The 23,898-nt window shown below is 42.7% G+C and overlaps 1 protein-coding gene across 10 annotated transcripts in view; it reads right to left on the reverse strand.

Annotated features, from left to right (window-relative positions):
- ctnnd2b (catenin (cadherin-associated protein), delta 2b) overlaps positions 1-23,898 on the reverse strand; it is a 187,503-nt gene that overhangs the window by 38,973 nt on the left and 124,632 nt on the right. For all 10 annotated transcript variants that reach the window (XM_030403343.1, XM_030403342.1, XM_030403336.1 and 7 more), the window contains 2 exons: positions 15,847-15,979; positions 11,509-11,722 (listed from right to left, as the gene is read on the reverse strand). In XM_030403343.1, the coding sequence (XP_030259203.1) occupies positions 11,509-11,722; positions 15,847-15,979 (347 nt within the window). The remainder of the gene's footprint in view (positions 1-11,508; positions 11,723-15,846; positions 15,980-23,898) is intronic.

The following is a 23,898-nucleotide window of genomic DNA, read 5'->3' on the forward strand; positions in this document are numbered from 1 at the left end:
AGGATCACTTTTTATGATTGTGAGTAAAGTCAGCTGTTCTCCAGCCTCACTCCTTGCTGTGCGGAGAATGACATCATCTCCCCGAGGTGAAAGGCAGTGGGATTGTATCTTTTGATCTGGAAACACACACTGACAAACACACAAACGCGCTGCCTCGTGCACGCAAAAACAAACACCGACTGGCCTCGCTCGAATGCACGTCAACAGGCGTGTACCAGCACGCGCATCCGAGCTCTACACACAGCCGCGCGTTCACAAAGCCACAGTGTATGACAGATGAAGGAGGTTAATTGCCTCAGCCTTACATCATGAGTGGCAGCAGGAGGTTATGAATGCACTGTTATATGGAGGGAGGGGAAATGGACACGTTGGCTATCTCTCTTCGTCTCTGAAGCCATTTCCCGTCTCTCATTTGCACCGCATTTCCATTCCCGTCCTGTTCCTCCTGTTATTCCGTAACATGGCAGCACGTCTCTCTGTTGGCTTTTTGATCTCTTTTTTTTTTCCCCCCTTTGTTCCTCCCTTCTCATGATGTACTTTTGAGTGTTTTAAGTGGACTCTGTATATGAGACCTTTAGAGAGGGGACATTTTTAAAAAGTCAGTGTTGTTTTTTATCCTCCAATTTGCCGGACTTCACCTTTCCGAAGACATCAAAGTTCAGCGTGTGCTGGTTGGGGCTTGAAGAAATACGTCCTCCAGCTTTCTGTGTGCATTTGTGTGTTTACCGTGAACCAATCAAAAGCCTGAGCTCTCACAAATAATCGACAGATTCTGGGTCTTGCAATTACTGTAAATCTCAACAGGCAATCAGTGGACGTAAGCACCTTCTGGAGCTGCTTGTATTGATGCGACGTACGGTAGCGTCTTTAAACAGCGCACACTGATGGTCTGACCTTGAGGACAGCAGGGTGCTTTGTCATAAGAGAGACCACCCACCTATGACAATCACTGCGTACGCCATGAGTCATTCCAGTGGGTAGAGCGGGTCTGTTAGGCTGTCGAATCATTCGTCACCTCCCTTAATTGCTCCAGTTTTTTAATTGCAGGAACAGAATGTAGGAAGCAGTTCGGGGGGTGGGGGGGGGGGATGATCTCAGGATCACTGATGTCACACTCTGCAAGCATGTTTACTCCTTTGATGACATGGCTATGACATCTTATAATGAGTGTGAACAGTGACAGTTACATAAATATGCCTTTTTTGGGTTTTTTTTTTTACTAAAAAGTTTTTACTTGATATAATATAATGTAGTTGTTAATGTATGCATGTCTGCATGGCATACACGGTACACATATACTTTGTTTCTTCGGCCGCAATCAATGGTGGAACATATTTATCGTCCTCTAACTGGAACCCTTGATGTAAGCTTTAATCCTTGTTTTCATGATGAGCAGAACATCGATCACTGGTAATCACTAAGTCCACACAGGACTGTAGCTTTGCCTTAATGAGCCTCGGCCATGGCGTGGAATCATGTTGATTCAGTCCGAGTCCTTCTATGACATTGTCATTAACACCAGGAAATAGTGCAGGTAAGCAGTATACTGTTGAGCGTGTCAAGGTCAACCAGAGCTGGTTTAGGGGGAAATAAAAGAAGAAAGCTCTGTAGGGTTTCTGCTGTGCTGTTAAAGTGTTCACTTATTCAGTCAAAGAAAGAAAGAAAGAAAGAAAGAAAAAAAGAAAGAAAGGAAGGAAGAAAGAAGCACTCCAGTAATATTCTATTCATACTTTTTGAGGTAATTCAACTCACTTCCACAACAATGAGTTTCAATCTTGTGTTAATGGACGAAAAATATTTACCTGCAATTATGAAACAGGTTGAGCCTGAGAAGCTGCATTAAAATCCCGTTTTAAATGAAGTGAAAAATAAGTTAATGAGCCCAGCGTTACTTCAGGGAACACAGCTGCTGTATGTTTTTATAATTAACTCTGGTTATGTGGCATGTTAGCGCCGGATACGCTCAAGTTTGTTTTCTTTTTTAAGTCAGACACGCAAATACACTAAGGTCATTTTGTGTTTGTTTTCTGTCGCCTAAACTAAGTTCTTTATTTCCTATATTTGCTTCATACTGTATCTTCTTTTTTGTAACAATATCAGTTTTTATATACAGTAGGTATATAGGTATAGTAGATATAGGTCCAGGTTGTACTATATACAGTATACTATATGCAGCATCAGTGCTGTATATAAATTTCAGGCGCAAATCCTACACTGTTTGAATTTTGTAATTAACGCACAACTGTTTATATTGCCAGTCTTATTGTAATCTACATGCCCTTACTATCCAAAGCTGTCGTTGTTGATCACTTTGCCTTGGCTAAACTGCATGAGTATCGTGACTGGAGTGCATCCAGACTGCAGAGAGTCACCCATCACAGTGTGAGCCTGACAACTTCCATATCTGCCTCTGAAGGGCTGACACCGATGTGAGCAATCCAGACCTGTCACTTGCGATGATGTGTGCCGCTGCGACGGGATGAAAAAAGTTGCATTGTAATGACAAGTGGAACCACAGCTTCTGACGGCATGCTGATTTGAGCGAGGAATAAAGAAGTTAAAGAAAGCGCAGCGCTCTGTGAGTCAGAGAGGGCAGATACCACGCTGTTGCCTCTGCAGCTCACTTAACCTGTCGTCCTCACAAGCAGCTTCGGACGGGATCCGTGTGTGCTGGCAGCAGAACTTAACATAGAGTTAACCTTGAGCAGAGCCGGGGACTCAAGTTTGCGACTCGGACTCGAGTCTCGCTTATGTCGCACACTTGGTGACTTGACTTGAGACTCGACTCAGACTTGAGATTTAGGACTCGTGAACAGTCTTCATTTTTTAAATTGGTCATAAATCAACATTGAGAAAATGCCTGACGAGCTGAACGTCATTCCCTCGTGTGTAACCTCACACATCTGGTCGAGGATTACAAGTACCTGGGTGTTACCATCAACCACAGACTGGACTGGAGATCTAACACTGAAGCTGTTTACAAGAAGGGGATGAGCAGACTTTACTTCCTGAGGAAGCTGAGATCCTTCAATGTGTGCAGCAAGATGTTGGAGATCTTTTATCAGTCTGTGGTGGCCAGTGTACTTTTCTTTGCTGTGGTTTGTTGGGGAAGCAGCATCAGAGCCAGCGACACCAACAGACTCAACAAACTGATCAGGAAGGCTGGCTCTGTGATTGGCTGCAAACAGGACACTCTGGAGGCTGTGGTGGAGAGGAGGACACTGAAAAAAACTGTTATCCATCATGGATAATCCTCTCCACCCTCTCCAACTCACACTGGTCAGACAGCGGAGCACCTTCTCCGGAAGACTGCTTCAGCTTCGCTGTCGTAGCAACAGATACAGGAAATCTTTCCTGCCACAATCCATCACTTTATACAACAACTCTCTCACCTCTGCCTGACAGAGAACTCTGGTCTCTCTACTGTTTTGTTGTATATATTATTATTGTTATAGTATATTTTGCATATTTTGTTTTGTTGTATATATTATTATTGTTTACTGTTTATAGCACACTGTGCACTGTATATATACACTATGTATATATTGGATTCTATTCATGTTATGTATGAAATGTTTTATTTGCGGACCCACTACTGCTGTAACAAAATAATTTCCCAGTCTGGGATCATTAAAGTAATTCTATCTATCTATCTATCTATCTATCTGGTGTGCGCTGCGAGCGGCCAGGTACACGAGCACAACAACTGCTGCTGCTCTCTCGTTTGTCTTAAGCGTTGCCTATAGATACTGCACGCAAGGTGCAAACAAAAGAATCGCCAAATGCGACGTTATGCGGGATGAATACAGAGGACGCTGGATCGACCACATCAAACTTTCTCAGGCACCTGAAACACAGCCGGATAGCTCAGTCACTTTGTAATGTGAAAGTTAACCTCAGCGCCTATGGACGGTTAGCAAACATGTTTAGCTCAGCACCGACAGCAGGTCAGGGGTCAGTTCAGAATTATTCTTCACTAATCTAAACAGTGAAACATGTGATGCATGAGGAGGCTGTGCCATCCTACTGATGCTCCATCATAAGAAAGTCAACTGCAGTGTCTTTTAAAATGGGTTTAATTGTAAGTGACCTGAACCAATGCTGCTACGAAGAGAGAATGAGAAAATGTAAGAAAATGACATAAGATAGCAAAACACTCCAATGATATGAACTGTCCATGTTATAATATCAGCAGTTTATAGACTTGCAGTATCTTTCAGATCATTTGGCGGCAGCAGTGTTTTGCATTTAGCTACTGCAGCTGTGTATTTATATTGTCAAACTAAATACAGTTATCAATTATTAAAGATAGCTTTCATGTGTTTATTTTTTTTCATATTTTATTGCAATAGCCTGTTAAAAGTGCCCATATACCAAACAACTAATCAGTGCTGATAAAGCTCTATGCTGAAAGATAAAGGAGTGATGATAATACAGTACGTGCTTTGAATTCCACAGATATAACTATGCAGTGGTCTAAGCAGACCGGATGGCATGCAGCAGTTCATAAAATGCTCATTACAACAATAAGAGATTTGAGACTTGACTTGGACTTGCAAAAAAGGAAGTTTCTCATTAGTGATGACTCTTTTTAGAATCTAAGTGCATTTAAACGAAAATCAATAGTTTATAAATCATGTCTTAGCTATTGTTCGCCACCATCAGTAGCTGTAGATCAAAGCTGACATACTGAAAGGCTGATCTGCTGTCAGTGTTTCTGGATCACACAGCATCACAAAGTTCCCTTCAGCCACAGTGAAGCCTGAGCGACATGCACGCTGGGAAAAAAAAATAAAGAATCCCTCTCCAACTAACTGTCTGACATTTTTATACTGAACTGTTGCTTTAAACGGCACTCGTGATGCAACCTATATTCAGACCCTGAGAGCTTTTACATTTACCCTTGTGAACGTCAGGATGAGCTTTCCAGGAAGACTCTGCCACAGACTAATGTGCTTCAAGTTGTTTAAGGTGAACAAAATGACTTTTCATACCCAGTTCGAGTCACACCACTATCTCTGCGCAGCTGGCACAGTGGCAATTTTTGATGTAGAATTGTTGAATATGCCTTCAGCTAGGAGAAGACAGGTCTGTGACCTGTGAAGTGTCCTCTCTGTGGAGATGTCCTGACCTAACAAGAGAGCCTCAGGCTTAAGGAGTCCTGGATCAGGGACTCACCACGCTCTCCTCTATAAAACTAAACCCCTTCCTCCTATTTTCGCCTTTTTCTGCCTGATGAAAAACTAATTCAGAGGCTTGCCTGACTTTCTGTGTGCAAATGGAGCTATAAAGTACCTGAGGTGTGGGTGAAACTTCATAAGGTAGGCAGTTTCAGCAGTATACTGGTTTCCTGTCACACCATCATATGAAAATCGATACTTCACGCATCATAACATGAACATTTGCTTATCTACCAGCCTGGGAGTACATCACACCTTAGCTTCCAGCTAAACACCACATGTTGCTCCAATACCTGTCTACTCTCAACTCCCCCTTCCAGACTTTGCACTATGGGTGACAGAGCCTTCAGTGTTGCTGGCCCCCAACATCTGGAATGTTCTCCTTCAGGGATTGGCCCAGCGCACATCTGTTGCTTCTTTTAGATGTCGCCAGTTTCAATTAGTCTTCCCTGACGCTTCTTGTGTGCATATCATGATTATGTTCTTAAACAACATATTTACATTTTTCGTTATTGATTGTTGTATCTGGTTTTATAAAGTGTCCTCGGGTGAAAAATAAAAAGTCTTAGAATGGAACCAGTGGAGTTATTGTGATGTCGTTCTTTCAGAAACACTGAATCCAGGACAGTGTGCCCAAACACCAACAATGAGTTGCTCTCCGCCACTTCACACATTTTGATCTTTTTATTTCATGTAATGTTGTTTGCTGCTTTTGCTTTCATTCTGAACTGTTTGGCTGTATGCTATATCCTCGCTAGGAAGTTTTAGCAATCTGATGGCCTCCTCTCACCAAATACTAAAGGCAGAGGCATTTTAATTGGTTCTCCACCGCTATCCTTCAGCCGAGAGGCTCTAGGGATGCTAACGTCAGTTGGTTGGCTCATCACTTTGCTCCCGAATGATATTTCTCAACAACTACGGCATGGATTACCATGAATTTTTACACAGTTCATGGTCCCAACAGGATCTTAAGAATATGATGACCGGAACCAGTACCAGCAGGTAGATATGTATGTTTTAGACTGAAACGTCTGCTGTGACCCGCTACATGTTAGGTTACATTTTGTTGAGTTTATGCATTGGAAGGGGGCTTGTAGATAGAAGTGTGCACCGGGGGGAAACATACACATTTACAAATGTGAATAAATACATACAAGCACACAGGCGCGCACACGTCTCCGCCGTACCTAATCTGCAGAGTTCGAGTTAATATCTGTTGTTCTGAACCAGATTTATTCCCTCCCAAAATAGTCATCTTTGGTTGTGAACAGGAGAACAGTTATCGAACCGAAAGGAGGGAGGAGAGGCCGGAGAGCAGAGGACTTGTGACTTTGTCCCTCGCCAGGCAAACTGTGCGCGCGTGTTCGGCGAACAAGCCTTTGTCTCTGCTCGCGTGTGCAGCCGAATCTGTAGCTAGCGAGGCAGGCAGCTTGACTTCCCACTGTGATCCTGATTCAAAACGCTCACCAGAGAGGGAGAGGGAGCGATGCTGGGAGGGCAGGCGACGGAGAGAAAGAGTGGGAAAAAAAAAAAAAAAGAGCGGCAGAGAAAGGCAAAGAGGACAGGAGAGAGACAGGAGGAGAAGGGGAGACCAATTACGAAAGAACCCGACCACAGTGGGATAAGAGAGTGAGGGAGAGAGGCCGAGAGACGAGGGAGAGGGAGTTATTTCCTCTGGGTCTTTGAGAGAGGGAGGAGAGCACGGTCTGTCTGCGTCCGGTCGGTCGTTCAGCTGATTAATTTGTGACAGGAGGGATTTCTGTGCTCCGTGCCTTGAATTGCCGCTCTAATTTATATGGTAATCTTCTTTAAGACTCTACCAGCATACAAAAAGCCTTTTATTTCCATCTCCGCTAAGCCTGAACCCCGTTTCTGTACTCACTGCACACAGATGCGTATAAATAAATGCACAGGACACACGTGGGTCATACTCTGCAACAAACGCGACTGTATGAGGACACCTCTCAATTTCACTTTCCCCGATAAGGGCTTTCCTGCGGGGGGAGACCGCTCAGCTCGACTTTGTATTCATGACTGTCTCTTACTGCCACAAATAAAGCTTAAAATGTTTGTCCGTCAACAGGACCTGGCATCGACCTGATGTGAAGTACTGCCGTAAACACTGAAGTGAATCAAGGCTCAAGGGCGGCGTCTGCGGGCTTCGCAAGGGCGGAAGATAAGTTTGTGTGACAGCAGACGTCGGACGCTCATTAGGCTAAGCCTGCCTTGACATCGAGTGGGATGGAAGGTTATGACAGGAAGGATTCCTGTGCTCACGGCTTGAGAGCATTAACATCATCTGACCGCTCAGGACGGTCGTATGATCACAAGGTTGATCCTGTGAGGAGCTTTCTTCCATCTTCCATCCACATTCGTTCGTTTTCAGTTGTGACTGCAGCCTGGATGTCAGAAGCACTATTGCCAGACGAGACTGTCAATATTGGACAATTCTCGTTCAAGGGAAAAAATATTTTATGTCCAGTGTCAATGTTTGTAAAGTTCTCACTTATGACATTGGCTGCACGGGCAAACTGCATTTGACCCAAAGTTAAACAAAGATTGTGGCAAACTTTGGTCAAAGTATGGTCAGGGTTCAGGGTTTACACTGACAAATGTTTATTCCATGCCTGTAACGGGACAAAAGCTCTTCAGACAACGGAGTTAAAACGCTGCCGGATCTTTCTGGTGATTGCATACAGTAGCTCTTTAATAACTTCAGGTGTTTCTTTGCTTATCACGACCATTTGAAATACAGATTGCCATGTAAAATCAAAGCATTTTAACTCGGCACAAATCCTACTCCAGTCCTGCGATCTGAAGTCATATTTAATGTCCACCTCCAAATCCTGTTCCAAGAGTTGTCCTCTTTTAAAAACACACTTTATCCATCCTTTCTAATGCAGTTAGGACATCAGTAAGGACAAAACAAACTTCGAAGAGCTTTTGGAAGTGTGTCACAGGGAATGTGTCAATTTTTCATCTGTAATTTGCAGCATTATGTTCGGCCATGTAACTGTTTAATAAGTTGTGATTTTGAAAACCTGCAGATTTAGATGGGATTTGATTGACGGTGAGTATTTTTATAATCCATCAAAGCGTTATAAAAGTGACACCAATGATAATGCATGTCTGCTATAGCTGTGGTGTGGACAATTTCAGTTATTGTTATAGCTATTGCTCCTGGTGTGGCCCTGTGTTTATCACATTGCAAAACAGGGACCACTGCTTCCTAAACTGTCCTTGGATGCAAATCTGGAGGTTTGAAATCCTCCAATAAGGAAGTAATTGGTCACGACACAAGGCTGCAGAAACTGGTAATTATAGTAACTCTGCGTATGAAATGAACTGGGTGTGAGTCATCTAAAGCTGGCAACACCTCTTAAATTCATTAAAAAAATACGAAAACACCTCGTGTAATATGTTTTTTAGTCTAGACAGGATGTGAGACAACACACTGGATAGGCTTCAAATGGAGTCACATCAGACATCCTGTGATACCAAACGTTCACGTCCGTAAACCAAAGCAGAAACAAACATCCGGTCCATCTGTGTGCGTATGGGTTTGTCTGAAAGAAGGCAAAGAAATGGAGGAAATATGCATAATTTGTGGGAGATAATGGTTCCAGAAATGAGGGGATCAGGGACTGCAGGGAGGCCTGGAGGACAGTGAACTAAATAAGAGTGAGATTATCTCCTGGTGATCTGTGGCTCTGCGCTAAAACCCGATGAATTGGATTATAAATCAACTCTCCCTCAGTGGACCACCCCATAACATTTCCTTGTTTTTTTGGGGGGGTTGTCTTCAGACCCTCAAAAACTCAAAATGTTTTCAATCGTTTGACTGAACGTTTCCTCAAGGTCCACTCCGTCACATGGATTCCTCAGTTGTAATGCAAAACAAATCATTAACATGCATTCTCAGTAGGTTTTTTTTTTTCTCTCTCTCCCGTTTTAATGACTTTGGGGACTCCCTGTCTGTGGATGAGAAGTAGCTTAGCCGCTTGCAACAGATTCATCTCAATGAACTCCGTCTGCTGATGTGGAACTTTCCTTTTTCAACGTTAAGAAAAATGTACTTTTATGCTTAACTGTGAAAAATGATTGAAGTTCTCACACTGTGTGATTTTATCTGCTCACTGTCAGCACCAGCAGGCCCGGAATGTAACAGACTTACTCGGTCCAGCTCGGTCTAAACAGCCCTGATGCCAAATTACACTTACAATCGTCCCTACAATCATGCTTTTCCAACCTGAAGCCAGTTTACTGATCACTGCTCTAAGCTTCACTTTTTCTTACGTAATATCATCCTAAATCATACTCATTAAAGTGTTCTAGAAAGCAGATATAACTGAAATCTTGGATTCTGATTTGAAAAACCATGCTCCTTTACAGGCCTGCAGCAGAGATGTTTTCATTAGCGTGGGTGCTGCTAAGAGAAATCCATTTTTTCTCATTTGGCTCCAGGATTGGAATAAAGCCCTAGAGGACTCTGGACATAGATCAGTTTGAAAACGGAGTGGTATTCTCCTTTTAGCTCCGTCGACTCTCCATCCTCCTCCAGAGGTGGACGTCCTTTTTACCGCGCCCGTCCGTGTGAATACCAATTAGACGGGAATTGTCAGGTTATATAGAATAAAAGTTAGAAAAAAAAAGAAAAAAAGAAACACTGGTAGAGGCATCGCTGGTAATCCTTTAATCCTTTTGGAGGAGAGTTTACCACCCAGACCTCAGTGGGTTTAGATCCTCAAATTAATCAATCCTGGATACATTTTGTACAACGTGGATGATATTTGTGTTTACCGACGAGAGAACACAAGCCTGCTGTGGATTCAAGTGCAGCGCGGCCCTCTGCACAGAATCTCAGTTTGACGAGTCAACAGCACTCGTCAACCAGAGTGCTGGGAAGCAGGCGGGCGGTAAACAACTCTCTGCTTTGCGTGTGAGTGCGCGTTAGTATGTGTGTGTTTGCAGTGTGTGTGTGTGTGTGTGTTTGCTCATTTCTAGTGTTGTTTTGCATATGCAGGTATTCTGTGAATGTTCTTCACCTGAGTGTGGGTGGGTGTGTGCAAGAGGCAACATGTGTGTCCGTATGTAAGTGGAACACATCTGTGCTTCTGCGCATTTGTATGCAGAATGTATGTGAATTGGGATTGAAGGCTTTTCTTACCATGTTCTTCATTTCCAGGAATATGTGACTCAAACGAATATTCCTCAACATGAATGAAGTTTGATTTCTCAGATTGTTTTTCTTTCCAGATATGCAACAGTATATTGTGTTTTTTATCCTCCTTTTTAAACTGGCGAATTGACTTGCTTTAAAGTATGATTATGATGTACATTTTGATTGCATATTGTAATGACTACAGAAAAACACCATCACAGTTTAGATTGTTTTCAAAACTTCTTTTTCAGTATGCTATTTTATCTGTCACCAGGCAACTTCTATCTGCTTACACGTCTCCATGACAGACTAAATGAAAAGGTAAACTCTGGTTTTATCCTGTGTTGTTGGTCCACTTGTCTGTTTCCAATTTTAATGCCATTCTAAGGTCAATCACTACGCCAACCACATGTCACCCGATGCCGCTTTTCAATAAATACCATTATCTTTGTTATATTGCTGTTTTGTCAATAATATCATTAGTTTTATACATTTCAATCATTCAGTTTGTTGATTAATCGTGTTTAACAAGCAGTCAAACTCTAACTACAATCATTGTATTTATTTTGCAACTTTGTCTCTATTGTCTCTATAATCATTATCAGAATACACAGTTCCAGCCAGGAAACTTCCTTGGACATGATAACAGAAATCGCAGTTTTTTTCCACATACATTTCTGACCGCTGTTATGAAGCCCTTTCACACTGCCAGGAATGATACTGGTGGGGAAACACAAAATCGTTTGCTCTTTCATCCATTTTGTTGGCTTAAAAGAAGACAAACTGAAACGTGCTGGGACTGAAAATACTGGAAAACATTTGAACTGTGGATTGTAAGACCCGCTTAAACTCCCACGTTTCCAGAAGACAGAGAAAAAGTTTATATGTGAGGTTATGTTTACAGGTTTTGCACGCCGCTTCACTCACTCTTCTTATGAAAAAAGCTGCCAAATTCAGTACGAGAAATAATTGGAAGAAACTTCGGCACCTGAAACTTTTCAGTAGGTGAACACACAACAACATTTCCTGGTTCCCTGAGGTCCCTCTAAGGTTTGTGAGGAAAGGGAAGTCATTTCTGAAAAGGACTGTTTCTCATATTCACCCTGCTGCACATTTATTACCATCGGAATATTTGCAATTGCTTTTTATGTTTTGTTTGTTTCTTACCTGTGAGCAGCTCTCGGATCTCCACATCTGTGGTCTTGCGGAGCAGTCGGACCAGTGCCGGTATGCCTCCGCAGTTCTTGAGGGCGATCTTGTTGTCGTCGTTAGCTTTGCCGTACACCAGGTTCCTCAGGGCTCCGCAGGCGCTGCGGTGCACGTCCGTCATTCGGTGGTCCAACAAGTCCACCAGCAGCTGAATGCCACCCTGTCGCCGGATCTGAGGAGAGAGGACGGAGGAAGGAATCAGAGGGGACAGCAGTGGGACAGTCACAAATAATAGATTATAGATGAATTATAGAATAATCCCCCTTCCCCTGCAATATGCCTACTGGTTTATATACATCAGGGATAATACAGAGACATTATGGCATGTTTACCTCAACTACAGCAAACTGTTTTCCCACTTTTACCACTATGTTGTTATTCTGTCGTGTAAATATTCATTTCTACTTTATCAACTGAATAAACACGGCGCACTCGCCTCTGTTGCACTGATGCAAGATTTATCTAACTGCCAGCCACAACACTTTCTGTCCCATCACCCCATTATGTGTCTGCAGCCCTCCCTGCTTCCCTCCGTCTAGACGAAGACGAAATGTAGGGCAGACTGTCTTTCCATAAAAACAAAAGAGACTTTTAAGTAAAGGAGCTTGTTCGGAGATGAGGCAGCAGTGACTTTACACTGTGCCTGTGCTCTAGATTAAGGTACCTCAGCGTGAAGCCGCTGATATTACAGCTGATTCACCTTAGATGGCAGCAGAAATAAACTGATTTATTTAGAAATGATACGTTAAGCCTGGTGTTACATCCTCGTGTGGCAGGCCCAGTAAGGTCTGGATTATGTTCAAAACTCTGCAATTGTAATTAAACGTGATGATGTCACAAAAGTATTGATCATGCAGAATGGCCCATTTCAAAATAATAAATATCCCTTTAATTAATTATAATTATTGATGTATTCATCATTTTATGTTGCAGATGACAGAAGTAGAGCTTATTCTAACTACTTCAGCCAGCGAGACTAATCCATTAACATACAATTCATTTAATTAATTACAATTAATTTGCTTACTCATGCTTGTATATATAATCAGAATCTGCAAAGTCAACAGTAGCTCAAGCTGTTAAATAAATGTAGGGAAGTAGAAGTATAAAGTAGCATAAAATGTGAACACTCGAGTGAAGGACTTCAAAATTGTACTTCAACAAAGTACTTGAGTAAATGTACTTAGTTACATTCCACCACTGACTGAAGGATTCTAAATGTGTACAGTGTGTAAAATGCTCATTGCAGCGTCCAATAGTATGAGGGATGGTCTCCGATTTACTTTACGTGTTGAAAAAGACAACATTACAAACCCAGAGGGATTCACTTGATAATGAAATGTGGAAGAAAAAAACAGGAACTCATTTTGATGGAATTCATTAAAACGATTACCAAACTTATTCTCAGTTAATTTCCTTTTAGTCCCTTCTACCCTTAGCGTGATGAGGCACGGGGGTTACACATCTGCACAGTGTGCCTGGTGCTAGGAGACTGAGCAGGCCACGTCTCCCTCAGCATCCGCTCTGTTACTTCACCGTTCAGGCGTCTCACTCAAGGGCAAAAAACAATCTGGCCCGCGATTGGTAGTTTTGGCAGCCCCGCACTAAACACTACCATACGTCATTCTTCAACACAATTTCAACGTAAGTCACCTGTCTGTCCCGTCTCCCTCTCTGTCTCTCTCTCACTCTCACTCAATTTTTAATGCCTGTTGGCTGATTGCTGTTTGAGGAACTTTGTTTGCCCTCAAATCCATCGTCTCCATGGGGATTAATAAAGTCCAATCGAGCCGAATTGAGTTGACATTGAGGAGACGGATGGAACCGTTTTCTCCGAGACACTGAGTGATGACGGCTTTAAAGGACAGGAGGACGGACCGAAGGAACGGGACTATATTCAGAGTTGGGTTAAGTGCGCATAATGTGGAGTTAATGTCGTCTAATATGGGGTTTTGGTGGAACTCGGGGCGGCGTTTCCTTCCAATAAATGCCTGCATCAAATTTCTATCTACTCTGGAGATGTTACACACACACACACGCACACACACACACACACACACACACACACACACACACACACACACACACACACACACACACACACACACACACACACACACACAATAAATCCTCAGTGTTCCCTGCAGTTCTATTTGTCAATAAACGTATCAGCCTAACTGTTTGTGTGAAAATTCTGCTCTCTACATTTGCATGATCACAGCAGGATCCCCATAAAATAAGTTGACATTGGCCACATTAACAAAATGTAGAGGAATAAAAAGTACAGCGTTTTGTATTGTATTGTGTATAATGCATGGATTTATTCCTAAGCAAAGGAATAGGGCACACATGACAGTACATACGACAGGTCAACTTACTCAGAGCCGCAGAATGTAACATTAAACTATTAGTTACTGTTATGAAACAGATTTAATCACGTGGGTAACCTTGTCAAATGGTAGCAGTCAGTATCCGTCCGAAACGATACGTCAATTTCTTCTTTGTTTGTTCAGCCCCGACCATTATTTTTTTTTTATTTTTATTTTTTTTTCTTTGGTTTATTTAATAGGGACAGATACAGATCATGTGGGTTGTACAACAATCCAACAGAAAGCATCCTAGCATTTATAGCCTTAGCTAATTTCCAATGCCCGTCCCTAGAGATTAGGGACATTAACATTACATTAACAGTAACGTTAACTCCCAGCGCTAGCAGAGACGAGGACAAACAAAACTGTTATGTTGCGTGAGAGCTGCGTACTCTCTCTGGCTGACCAGCCACTGCTCGGTGAACGCATGACTAACTGTGTGCTGCTCTTGATTTTTACTGTCGCCATCGATGCCCAGTGTACATCTTTGGTATTACACCAAATGCAAGGGCTTTCATCAGTGGGCCATAGGCTCCATCATCATTGTGTCACCTCATACAGCCATAGATAGTGACTTAACAGATTTTTATTTACATGAAAATCTTCGAGATTATGACTTAAACATTGTGTACCTATGTGACTTAAGTTAAGCATGTTAAGTAAGTTACATTAAGCCAACACTGACTTTTGGTACCACACAAATTGGTACCACTGGATGTGTCTGAGACCCATTGTTCCACCTCAACCTCCTCCACACACTGACTTATTTGTTCTATATAATACTTTGTCCTGACTTTGTCCTTTAATCCCATCATAACTACTATGGCCACTAGACGCTGCTGGCTAACAATGGATGTAAACATTGGTTGTAATAAGCTGCCCTTACAGACTTCCTCTATCGACATTTTTTTTTGGGGGGGTACACACACGCGTCCTTTACAATGGCGACATGCAGCAATTATAGAAGACATCTGGAGCTTTGTGTCAACTTCGAGACGACCCCCTCTGGTGCTCGCTCCATTTTCGTTCGCAGCGCCTTGTGTCAGGGAGCTATGTCAACTCCAAAAGCACACACAGGGACAGTGTTTTGCAGAAGAGATGGCATGTTTCCTCACCTTTCATTACTGGACTGCGAAGAAGTAGTCTGGCACATAACACCCTGTCATATCGCAAGGTATTGTTTTAACGCCTCTGTGTCTGTATGTTTAAACTTAGAAGATATAACATTTTTACTAAGTAGTACTGATGGGTGGAACTTGTTGTATTCAGATCGACTGGCTTTGATGTTCTCATCTAAGACAGCACGAGGGAAAATAAGCATCTTGACACTGGCACCATTCCACTGGAGGTTGTCCAAATAACAAAATAAACACAAAAAGCGCTGTGAAAATGTTGTTGTATTATTTCTCCTTTGGTCCGTTGTGTGACCTTCTACAATATATTCAGGAGAGCGCGCACACACACACACACACACACACACACACACACACACACACACACACACACACACCCACCCACTCGCTCTTTATCCCCTGGGATCTCGCTTGTACTCAACACACGGGGAAAAAAAAATCCCCCCTTGAAAAACTCAACAATAGCATCCTCTCCAGAAACAACGTTCAGTGGAATTCTCAAAGCTTCAGCAGAAAAATCAAATCCTACGCTATCTGCATTCCTATCTGCATACCACAGGAAATAGTAGAAAAGTATGTTGTTGAGTGTATTTTGATTGAGCTCAGTTTGTACTGGAGAGTTGCTGACTCTAACTGAATGAGAGCCAAAGTATGCGTGCGTGTGTGTGTGTGTGTTTGTGTGTGTGTGTGTGTGTGTGTGTGTTAGAGTTAGAGCTCCTTCAAGCAGAGTTTTAAGAACCCTCCGTGTCTCTAAACCCTCTCTCCTGGTGCGGCTTCTCCTCGGAGATCAATACCTCGGACTTGATCTTGTTGTCTCCGAAGCAGAGGTGCTGGAGGTAGGCAGCAGCGTTGGACTGGACTGATGGGAACTGATGCTGCAACATCTGGATCACCTCTGGCAGCTCTGGATCCCTCCAGCCAAACTCCCTACAGAGACAAACACACAGAGAAAATACAGCGTGTTTTGGAGTGTGCAGGGATTAGAGATGTTGTGTGTGTGTGTGTGAGAGTGTGCTAACCAGGGGGGGGGAAAAAAAAAAGGGGAGAGACAGAAATGAAGGTTGGAGATGGGCATTGAATACACACATTTTTTTACATTGATGCTGTGCTTAAATAATTTCAGACTAAAATAAGTATTGATTTGGAGTGATAACGAACAACACTAACATTAAAAACCACATGGAGGACTGTGCATTTGTATTTAAGGTCTGTCAGTAAATAAAGGTTTAAAAGAAAGAATGCACCAAAAACACACCAGCCCTAACATTTGACCCTCGCTACGCTGCCACGCAATGCTTGCCATATAATTAGACAACATAAAACAGGGCGGAATGAGTCAATCTCAATGCCAAACATAAATCAACAGCATCTCTTTAAAAAGCAAACGTTCCTGTTGAAAAGGGACTGATGTGTTGCATTATTTTCATTAGCGCAGGTCGAGCTAACCATTAAAGGAGTAAACACTACAGAGTGATATTTGAGAGAACAGTGACATTCCAACATTGTGACAACAGTTTGCCCCTGTCCTGTTCCAACATGACAGGAAATGATTTTCCAATCTCGGCGTGAAAGATCTCAACCTGCACAGGGGCCCTGACCTTGACCCCTCCCAACACCTTCGGGATGAACTGGTAGCAGACAGCGATGCCAGATCCCATCACCCGACATCGTCGTCCCACTTCTCTGATGCTTTTACTGAGGTTGTAATATGTTGGCTGTTATGAAGAGCTGAAAACAGTGACTCAAGATCACCTCCTCCAAACTCCCATTGACATTTCTCAGTTTCACCTCACCTCAGTTTGTTCGGATAAGGTGGTCAAAGAGAGTTTTTGTTTTGAAAAAAGATACAATATCAACCATCAGTATTCATGTTTAGAGGTTAAACCAGGACAGGACATCATGCGTCTGCTCTCTACAACACTGCGTCCGTCCTTTTGGAATTAGATTTGCACGGCGCGATTTCTTTTTTTTTTCAATAAGAGAAATGATGATTTTGCAATTTTGGTATTTCAAAAAGAAGTTTGTGACTTGTAGTTCACGCACAGCAGGGTGAGACAGGCTGAGATGCCGTGAGCAAGGATGGCTGATGATCCGCCTTCTTCTCTCCTGTGTTTATTGACAGAATGCAAACTAACATTAAAATGGATATTGCCATTTACTGAGTGCGTAGATGCTGCGCTGAAGTCAAGTGAAGCCATTCGGTTTTGTGTTATGGACTGTATCTATCGGCTAAAATTTCATTATTGGAATGGTACATAACAAAATAAACGTGGCAGCATCGGGCCGAAAATATATCCGCCCGTTATACACTGTCGATCCCTAACAGCAACCTTCCTCGACTTTGAGTTTATAAGCATTCATGCTCTATGTAATCGTGTGTAAATATCTACACATGATTATACATCATAAACCAAAATAAATCTACAGTGCATACACACATGCACCCATACAGCCATACTCACACGCACGCACACACACACACACACACACACACACACACACACACACACATACATTTCATACAACCATGCCATGAAGCAACAATACACAAGCAAAAAACAAACAAACAAACAAACGAACCAGAGACGCTTGAGCTACGCATCATTCGCTCCATTCAGTCCCGTATTGTACAGTGTGACAGCTGTAGGCTGTTTGTTCGGCACTGAACATGTGTTAAACTGTTGCTGCTCCGTATCAGTCTGTCTGTGTGTATTGTCTGCCGCCTGTGTCAAACACTGTCAGGCTCATCTGACATCCAGCCTGAACTGACACTGACAGACAGACAGGGAGCCGCTTTTCAGTCGTCGGATAACAATCGGGAAAAGTAACGTGTGTCGCTGAACAAAGTTAAATCATCAAATGAGGAGTTTTCACCTGTTCGTTTCTATATCATAGGCCTATCGTATCGGCTTGTACAAACCCAGTGACTACGCATTGTCAGAACATGGATGCAGATGTGGTCGAAACTGCCAATAGTCACATCTGTCCAGGTCAAATTAATCTCTGCGCGCAAATTATTCTCGACACGATGGAAATGTGAGAGCGGCACGGGCCTCAGGTTGCAAGCTGGAAGCAGACGGATTACAGCAAAAAAAAAAATAAGTTTCTATAAGTTTCTAGAATGTGAATTCATATGATAAAGCAGCATTTTGTAAAATGTAAACAGCCTCCCTAACCTGCAAGCTGCTGGATCGGGATACATGTTTTATAAGCCTAGCTGTGCCTTCCAAACAACATGAGGAGGCAAGCACAGGTGTTAAATATGATCTGTAGGTTTAAGAAAAATCAGGTCACAAGACTCAAATCTAGGGAAAAATCTTCCCCCCCTCGCTTCTTCCAACATCAACAACCGCATTTCATCATCCATGTTATGGATCCTCTCTGTGGGAATAACGCATCCTATGTAGCGTCTTCAAAGGAATTTTTTTAACCGTAAATAAAATTAAAATTCATGAACTCTGAGACAGAAATACGTCCAGTCCTCTTCATCAGCCGGCGCAAAACAAATATGAGCTGATGTTTTCCATACAGGAGCAAAGCAAGTTTTCAATGCTGTCCTGCATCAGCAGCCATCTTGGATGCACTGAAAGAGCCCCCCCCCCCACACACACACACACACACACACACACACACACCGCTGTGCTGATTCCTCCAGTCCTCTGACTGCCCCAGCTGCCTGGGCTTCAGCGCATAACCAAGGTCTTCCAGTGGTTTTGCCCACAGGCATGCTTCGGGCCCAGACACACACAAACACACACACACACACACACACACATACACAGAAACGCACTAAGCTCACCAACGCTGCAAAATGCATGTGAGGGTGTGTGTGAAGGAAGGAACACAGATGATTAATGTGAGAAAGATGTGATGTGAGAGAATGAAGTCACAGCCGGGGATCAGGGAGAAGGGTGATAATCGATGTAGATTATCTGTAGCCAGCAGCAACCAAATATCATGTTTCCATGACAGCCACCGATGAAGACTGCGACCGGATCCCTTTTTTTTTTTTCTCCTTATTTGTTTGGGGGCAAATTTGTATTCCCACATGTGATTTAGCATCGTTTTACTGTAGACCCGAGGGTGGGTCAAAAAAGGACGGGATGTTAATTCACTCTTTGTACTTTTTGTACTTCTCAACATTCCGTTTTCTACTTTGAAATCGACACTTTTTAGCACATTCTGATATCCATTTTTTCTGACAGCTGTGAGAAGTCGGGGGCCGCGTGCAGACACTCCGTTTGCTCTGCTCTTATGTAGAGCCTATTTCTCTTTGATGTATCTTATTCTTGATGCAGCAACAGCCCGACATCCCTGTGGAGACGATTTTCACTTTGGTCTAATCTAACGTAAACACGTGCGCGCACACAAACACTCGCAGGGTTGCACAAATACAAACACAGAAACACACAGCGCCGGGTGCCGTAGGATAACTCAGTACGCAGCTCAGAGGAGCAAAAAAAAGCTAATGCCGAGTGTGCGCACACACACACACACGCACACACACGATTCAGCACGCTAATAAAGCAGTCACACACACACATATACACACACTCATTGACTTGAATACAAACCCAGCCATCAAAGGCAGTGCAGAAGAGCCAGGATTAGAAAGCTTTTGTCTCTAAGTTTCATAATGGGCAAATGGGATAAACCCAGTGTTTGAAAAATGGGGAATTTGGAGAGAGAAGGAAGAGAGAATTATTTCAAAGGACATTTTTTCTCCCTCTTTGAAATCCTTCCTCTCTTTAACAATTTTCTTTCTCTCTCTCTCTCTCTCTCTCTTTTCTTTGCTGTCTTGCCCCAGCGTCTCTCCGTTTTTTCCTCTCCCGCCTCGCTCCGGGCACATGCCTACACAAACACACACGCACAGCCACGGCTTGAACATACATAATGTTGTTAAGCACGCGCCTCAGTAAATCTGATCACAGATGACATAACCTTGTTTAGGGTCACCTTGTGGGTTAATTGGCCGATAAGACATCTAACGTTATGGTTGAGGGAGCTGTCAGATGTGTGTGTGTGTGCGTGTGTGCGTGCGTGCGTGCGTGTGTGTGTAAATGTGTTTTTTTTAATATATACATTGTAATTAGAAAGTGGGGCAGTGTCAACAACGCCTGTAGATATGAAAGCTTCTTTGATAACAAGCGAACCAGAAGGCTTCACTTATCAGACACAGTCAGCGACTTCTGTTATCATTCGGTAAATCGAACGGGTTAAACTCATTAACTGGTGCAACATATTGACTATAACGAGGCTAATGGGTAAAGTGCATTTACATGAATGCTATTTTATGCCTCTAAATGCGTTCACCATATATATTTTACAGCATTAGCTTGTACATTAATGCAAATATTTGACGGATAAAGTTATTTGTTATGTTTTACATAAAAAAAAAAAAAAAAAAAAAAATCCAGTATGATGATCCTATGATGCACATTATGTGACGAGTACATTGCTCTAAGGACCGCCTCTTCATGGAGATCTCTGTCCTGATTGGATAAAGTGGGCTGAGATAGCATCACATTTATTTTCTCTTTCGTGATGCTATCTCAGCCCAGGTGCATTATAAGATAATCATACTGATGTTTTTTTCTGTTTTTTTTTTTTTATGTAAAACATAACAAATAACTTCATCTGTTAGAACAGGGGGAGGAGAGGGAGTCCTGACCAAACACTCAGTGATCACTGTTGGAATATAGAGCGATTTAACACTTATATTTAAGAAAAAATATATCACAGCAGCTTTAAATAAATAACAAGGCTAATCGGTGCATTCAACAAATTGATTCTGAACACGGCATACTTTTTTGTGAGAAATGTCAAGCCTCTAAGTCACTTAAAATGGGCGCAGAAGAGAGCGACAGCCGTCCTTGTGAATCACATTCATCATCATATCCACTTTGCCATTCAGACTGCCACCAGGCTGTTGTTTCTGTTGTTCTTTCTCACAAAAACAAGGGTCGAATGACGCCACGAAGGAAGTGACCCTGACTGCAGCTGTAATAAATGTGGAAGCTCTGCAATGCAAAAGAAAAAGAACCGCGCTGATGGAAGAGGCAAAGACGGAGAGTGATAGAAACCGAGGTAAAACAAGAGTGAACAAACGGGCGTTCACACGATGGTGAGCGCTGGTGTTCTGTCACATTCTGTTCCCCTACTGATATGTGTTTCCCCATACCACTGGGATTTGAGGCGGTTCAAAACCAGCATTCGTTCTACTAGATTAGTAAGTGACGAAACCTGCCCCCTTATTAATACAACCGTGTGTTTAACTTTATCTTGTTCAAACTGGGATTTGGTTTTTTTTTTCTCTTTGGACAGTAGCCAGGATGTTAGCAGTAGCCGCGGTACTGACGATACGACACGGAGACGATAGGAGGGAGGGAAGTTGTCTGTCACTAAATTTGTGAGTGTGGGTGCAGTCATACAGTGTTCGATTCAGCAGAACCGACGCTCCTTTTACCAGTGAAGCATGTTGGACTGTACTTACAGCGCACTATTGTGATTCTATAAAAACATTTTCAAAGTAAGTTATGGTTGGTCAGTCAGCAGTAAGCGGAGGCTTCATGGACACTTGGATTCTTGTACAGAGAAAGGTAAGAAGAAGGGGAGAGTTTCTTGTAGAAAATAGCATGCAGTGTCCGCTTGTCGAAATTTTGACATTCGCTCTGGCACCGTAAGATTTATGACTAAGGGTGATGATCGGCAGGGCCCGAGCCTTGTTCACCGACCACCTCACCACTGGATACGGAACAATCAGGGTAATCCACTCGACTCTTTGCAATTATCACAGTTTTAGCCACAAAAAGACACATTCAACAGCTGACGGGAGGCTTTCACATGACAAGTCCATCAACACCGCTGTTCTTTAAACTGCCTCTCCATCCTCATGCTGAAAAGAGGTGCTTTTCAGGTCTATTACTCAACCAAACAGCACACATCAATGTAAGTTGCACACCGGGGGCCAAAGAGTAAACACTACTTGAAGGCCAGAGTGGCACTTTTGGCAGCACTCTACAATAATTATTGAACAAACACTCTCTTTTCTTCTATTGGTTTCCCTCAAAATGTCTGTCTCACATCTGTGGGATCAAAGTTGGGACACGCAAACAAAAAAACACACGGACACGGATACACACAAGTGGTACTCGATGCGTATAACAGAATGGACAGTTAACACTTGAATGAATGAGGGGACAGTCTATTTGTTGTTGGCCTGCAGGCACAAAGCACGTAACACACCCACCCACACACACACACACACTCACAAACAACATACAAGTATGCTTCAGAACACCAGAACAGGACTAAACACCTCCGTGCACACACACATTTGGAGACGAGAAGGCATGAATAGGTGAGAAATAAACACAAACATGGGAAAGAAAAGAAAACACACACACACACGCACCCACACGCACACCATGACAGAAGCAGGGCCTAGAATAGTTGCGGCCCTGGAGAGAAAGTGGCACATCACAGCGGATCAAACTCAACCCGAGGCCTCGGGCTGTGAAGCTCCGCAGGCACTCGCGCACACACACGCACACACACGCGCGCGCACAAACACATGCACAATACAAATGTACATATTCAAAATAGATTTGACGAACAACTCCACATGCACACACAAATTTGAATACCGGACAACATGCTGAGGTAATATGAACATAGACAGAGCTGTCACGTTGTACAATATGTTGGTGTTCTGGGATAAATCCTTGAAACAAAAGTCAATTTCAAAGCGGACTAACACTCTTAAAGATTTCACCTACAGTCGCGGTGAATCTAAATTAAACAAAGCGACTGTCTGTCTTCCCTCCTGAGTGTGTTCTGCCCCAGAAAACTGTACTATAATGGTTCATTCATTCACTAACTCTAGCCTGGAGCTGTACTACTTTTTCACTCAGCATCTCTCGCTCTTTTTCGCTGTGTGTGTGTGTGAGAGCGTGTGTTTGTGTGTCTGTGTGCCTGTGTGTGTGTGTTCATCCATTCCAGAGCAAAGGGAACACGGGAGGATATGGTGCTCCCAGTCCCAAACACTGTGTGACAACATCACAGCAGGATGAGCAAATACTACTGAGCCATCTGTGAACTTTGGGCAAAAGTGTTCGCTCGGGGAATGTTTGCACTGTTTTAGTGTCGGAGTTAAGAAAAGAATATGCGATGTCTTTGGAAAGCACGGCTGTTCCGAAAAACAGAAAGAAACAAGTTGAACTGAAACATTTCGAGTGTACTGTGTGTGTGTGTGTGAGTGTGTGTTTGTGTTAGTGAATTTCATGGCCCTTGAGAGAATAAGATGAACAAAGATGCTGAACTTGAAAAGGTGAGTCCATTTTTACTTAGTTATTCCGCTTGTAGGTATATGTAACTTTCACCACATCTCTAGAACATAACAATATTCTTATCTTTAGCAGAAAATAACACATCACATTAACGTATAAATAAATATGCTGAATTAAAGAATAAAAATGTAGCCTAATTTCCGCACTTTTAACTCTTAGAACCCCAAAACATAGTAACACTGATGTCTTGGGTTTTCCAAAGTCAGGTCGGCCGCCTTCTGAAAGGCTCAGTATTTGTTGAGAAAGTTGGGAACGGGACTCGAGGATCAACTACCTTACTAATAGTGTTAATTTATCAAAGATCTAATTCAAAATGTCATCAACAATAAACGCTTTGCATGAATCACAACACTCACAAAAGTTATAATTAATGATGACCTGGATCACCATATGCATTTTTCTTATCAGTCTGGCTTTTGGCAGCTGGGGTGAGTGAACGTTTCTTTTATTCAAAATGTAACACTCACCTTTCATAATGAGCACGAAAGCAGCATATTA

The sequence above is a fragment of the Sparus aurata genome, chromosome 21 (genome assembly GCF_900880675.1).
Source record: "Sparus aurata chromosome 21, fSpaAur1.1, whole genome shotgun sequence".
NCBI lineage: Eukaryota > Metazoa > Chordata > Actinopteri > Spariformes > Sparidae > Sparus > Sparus aurata.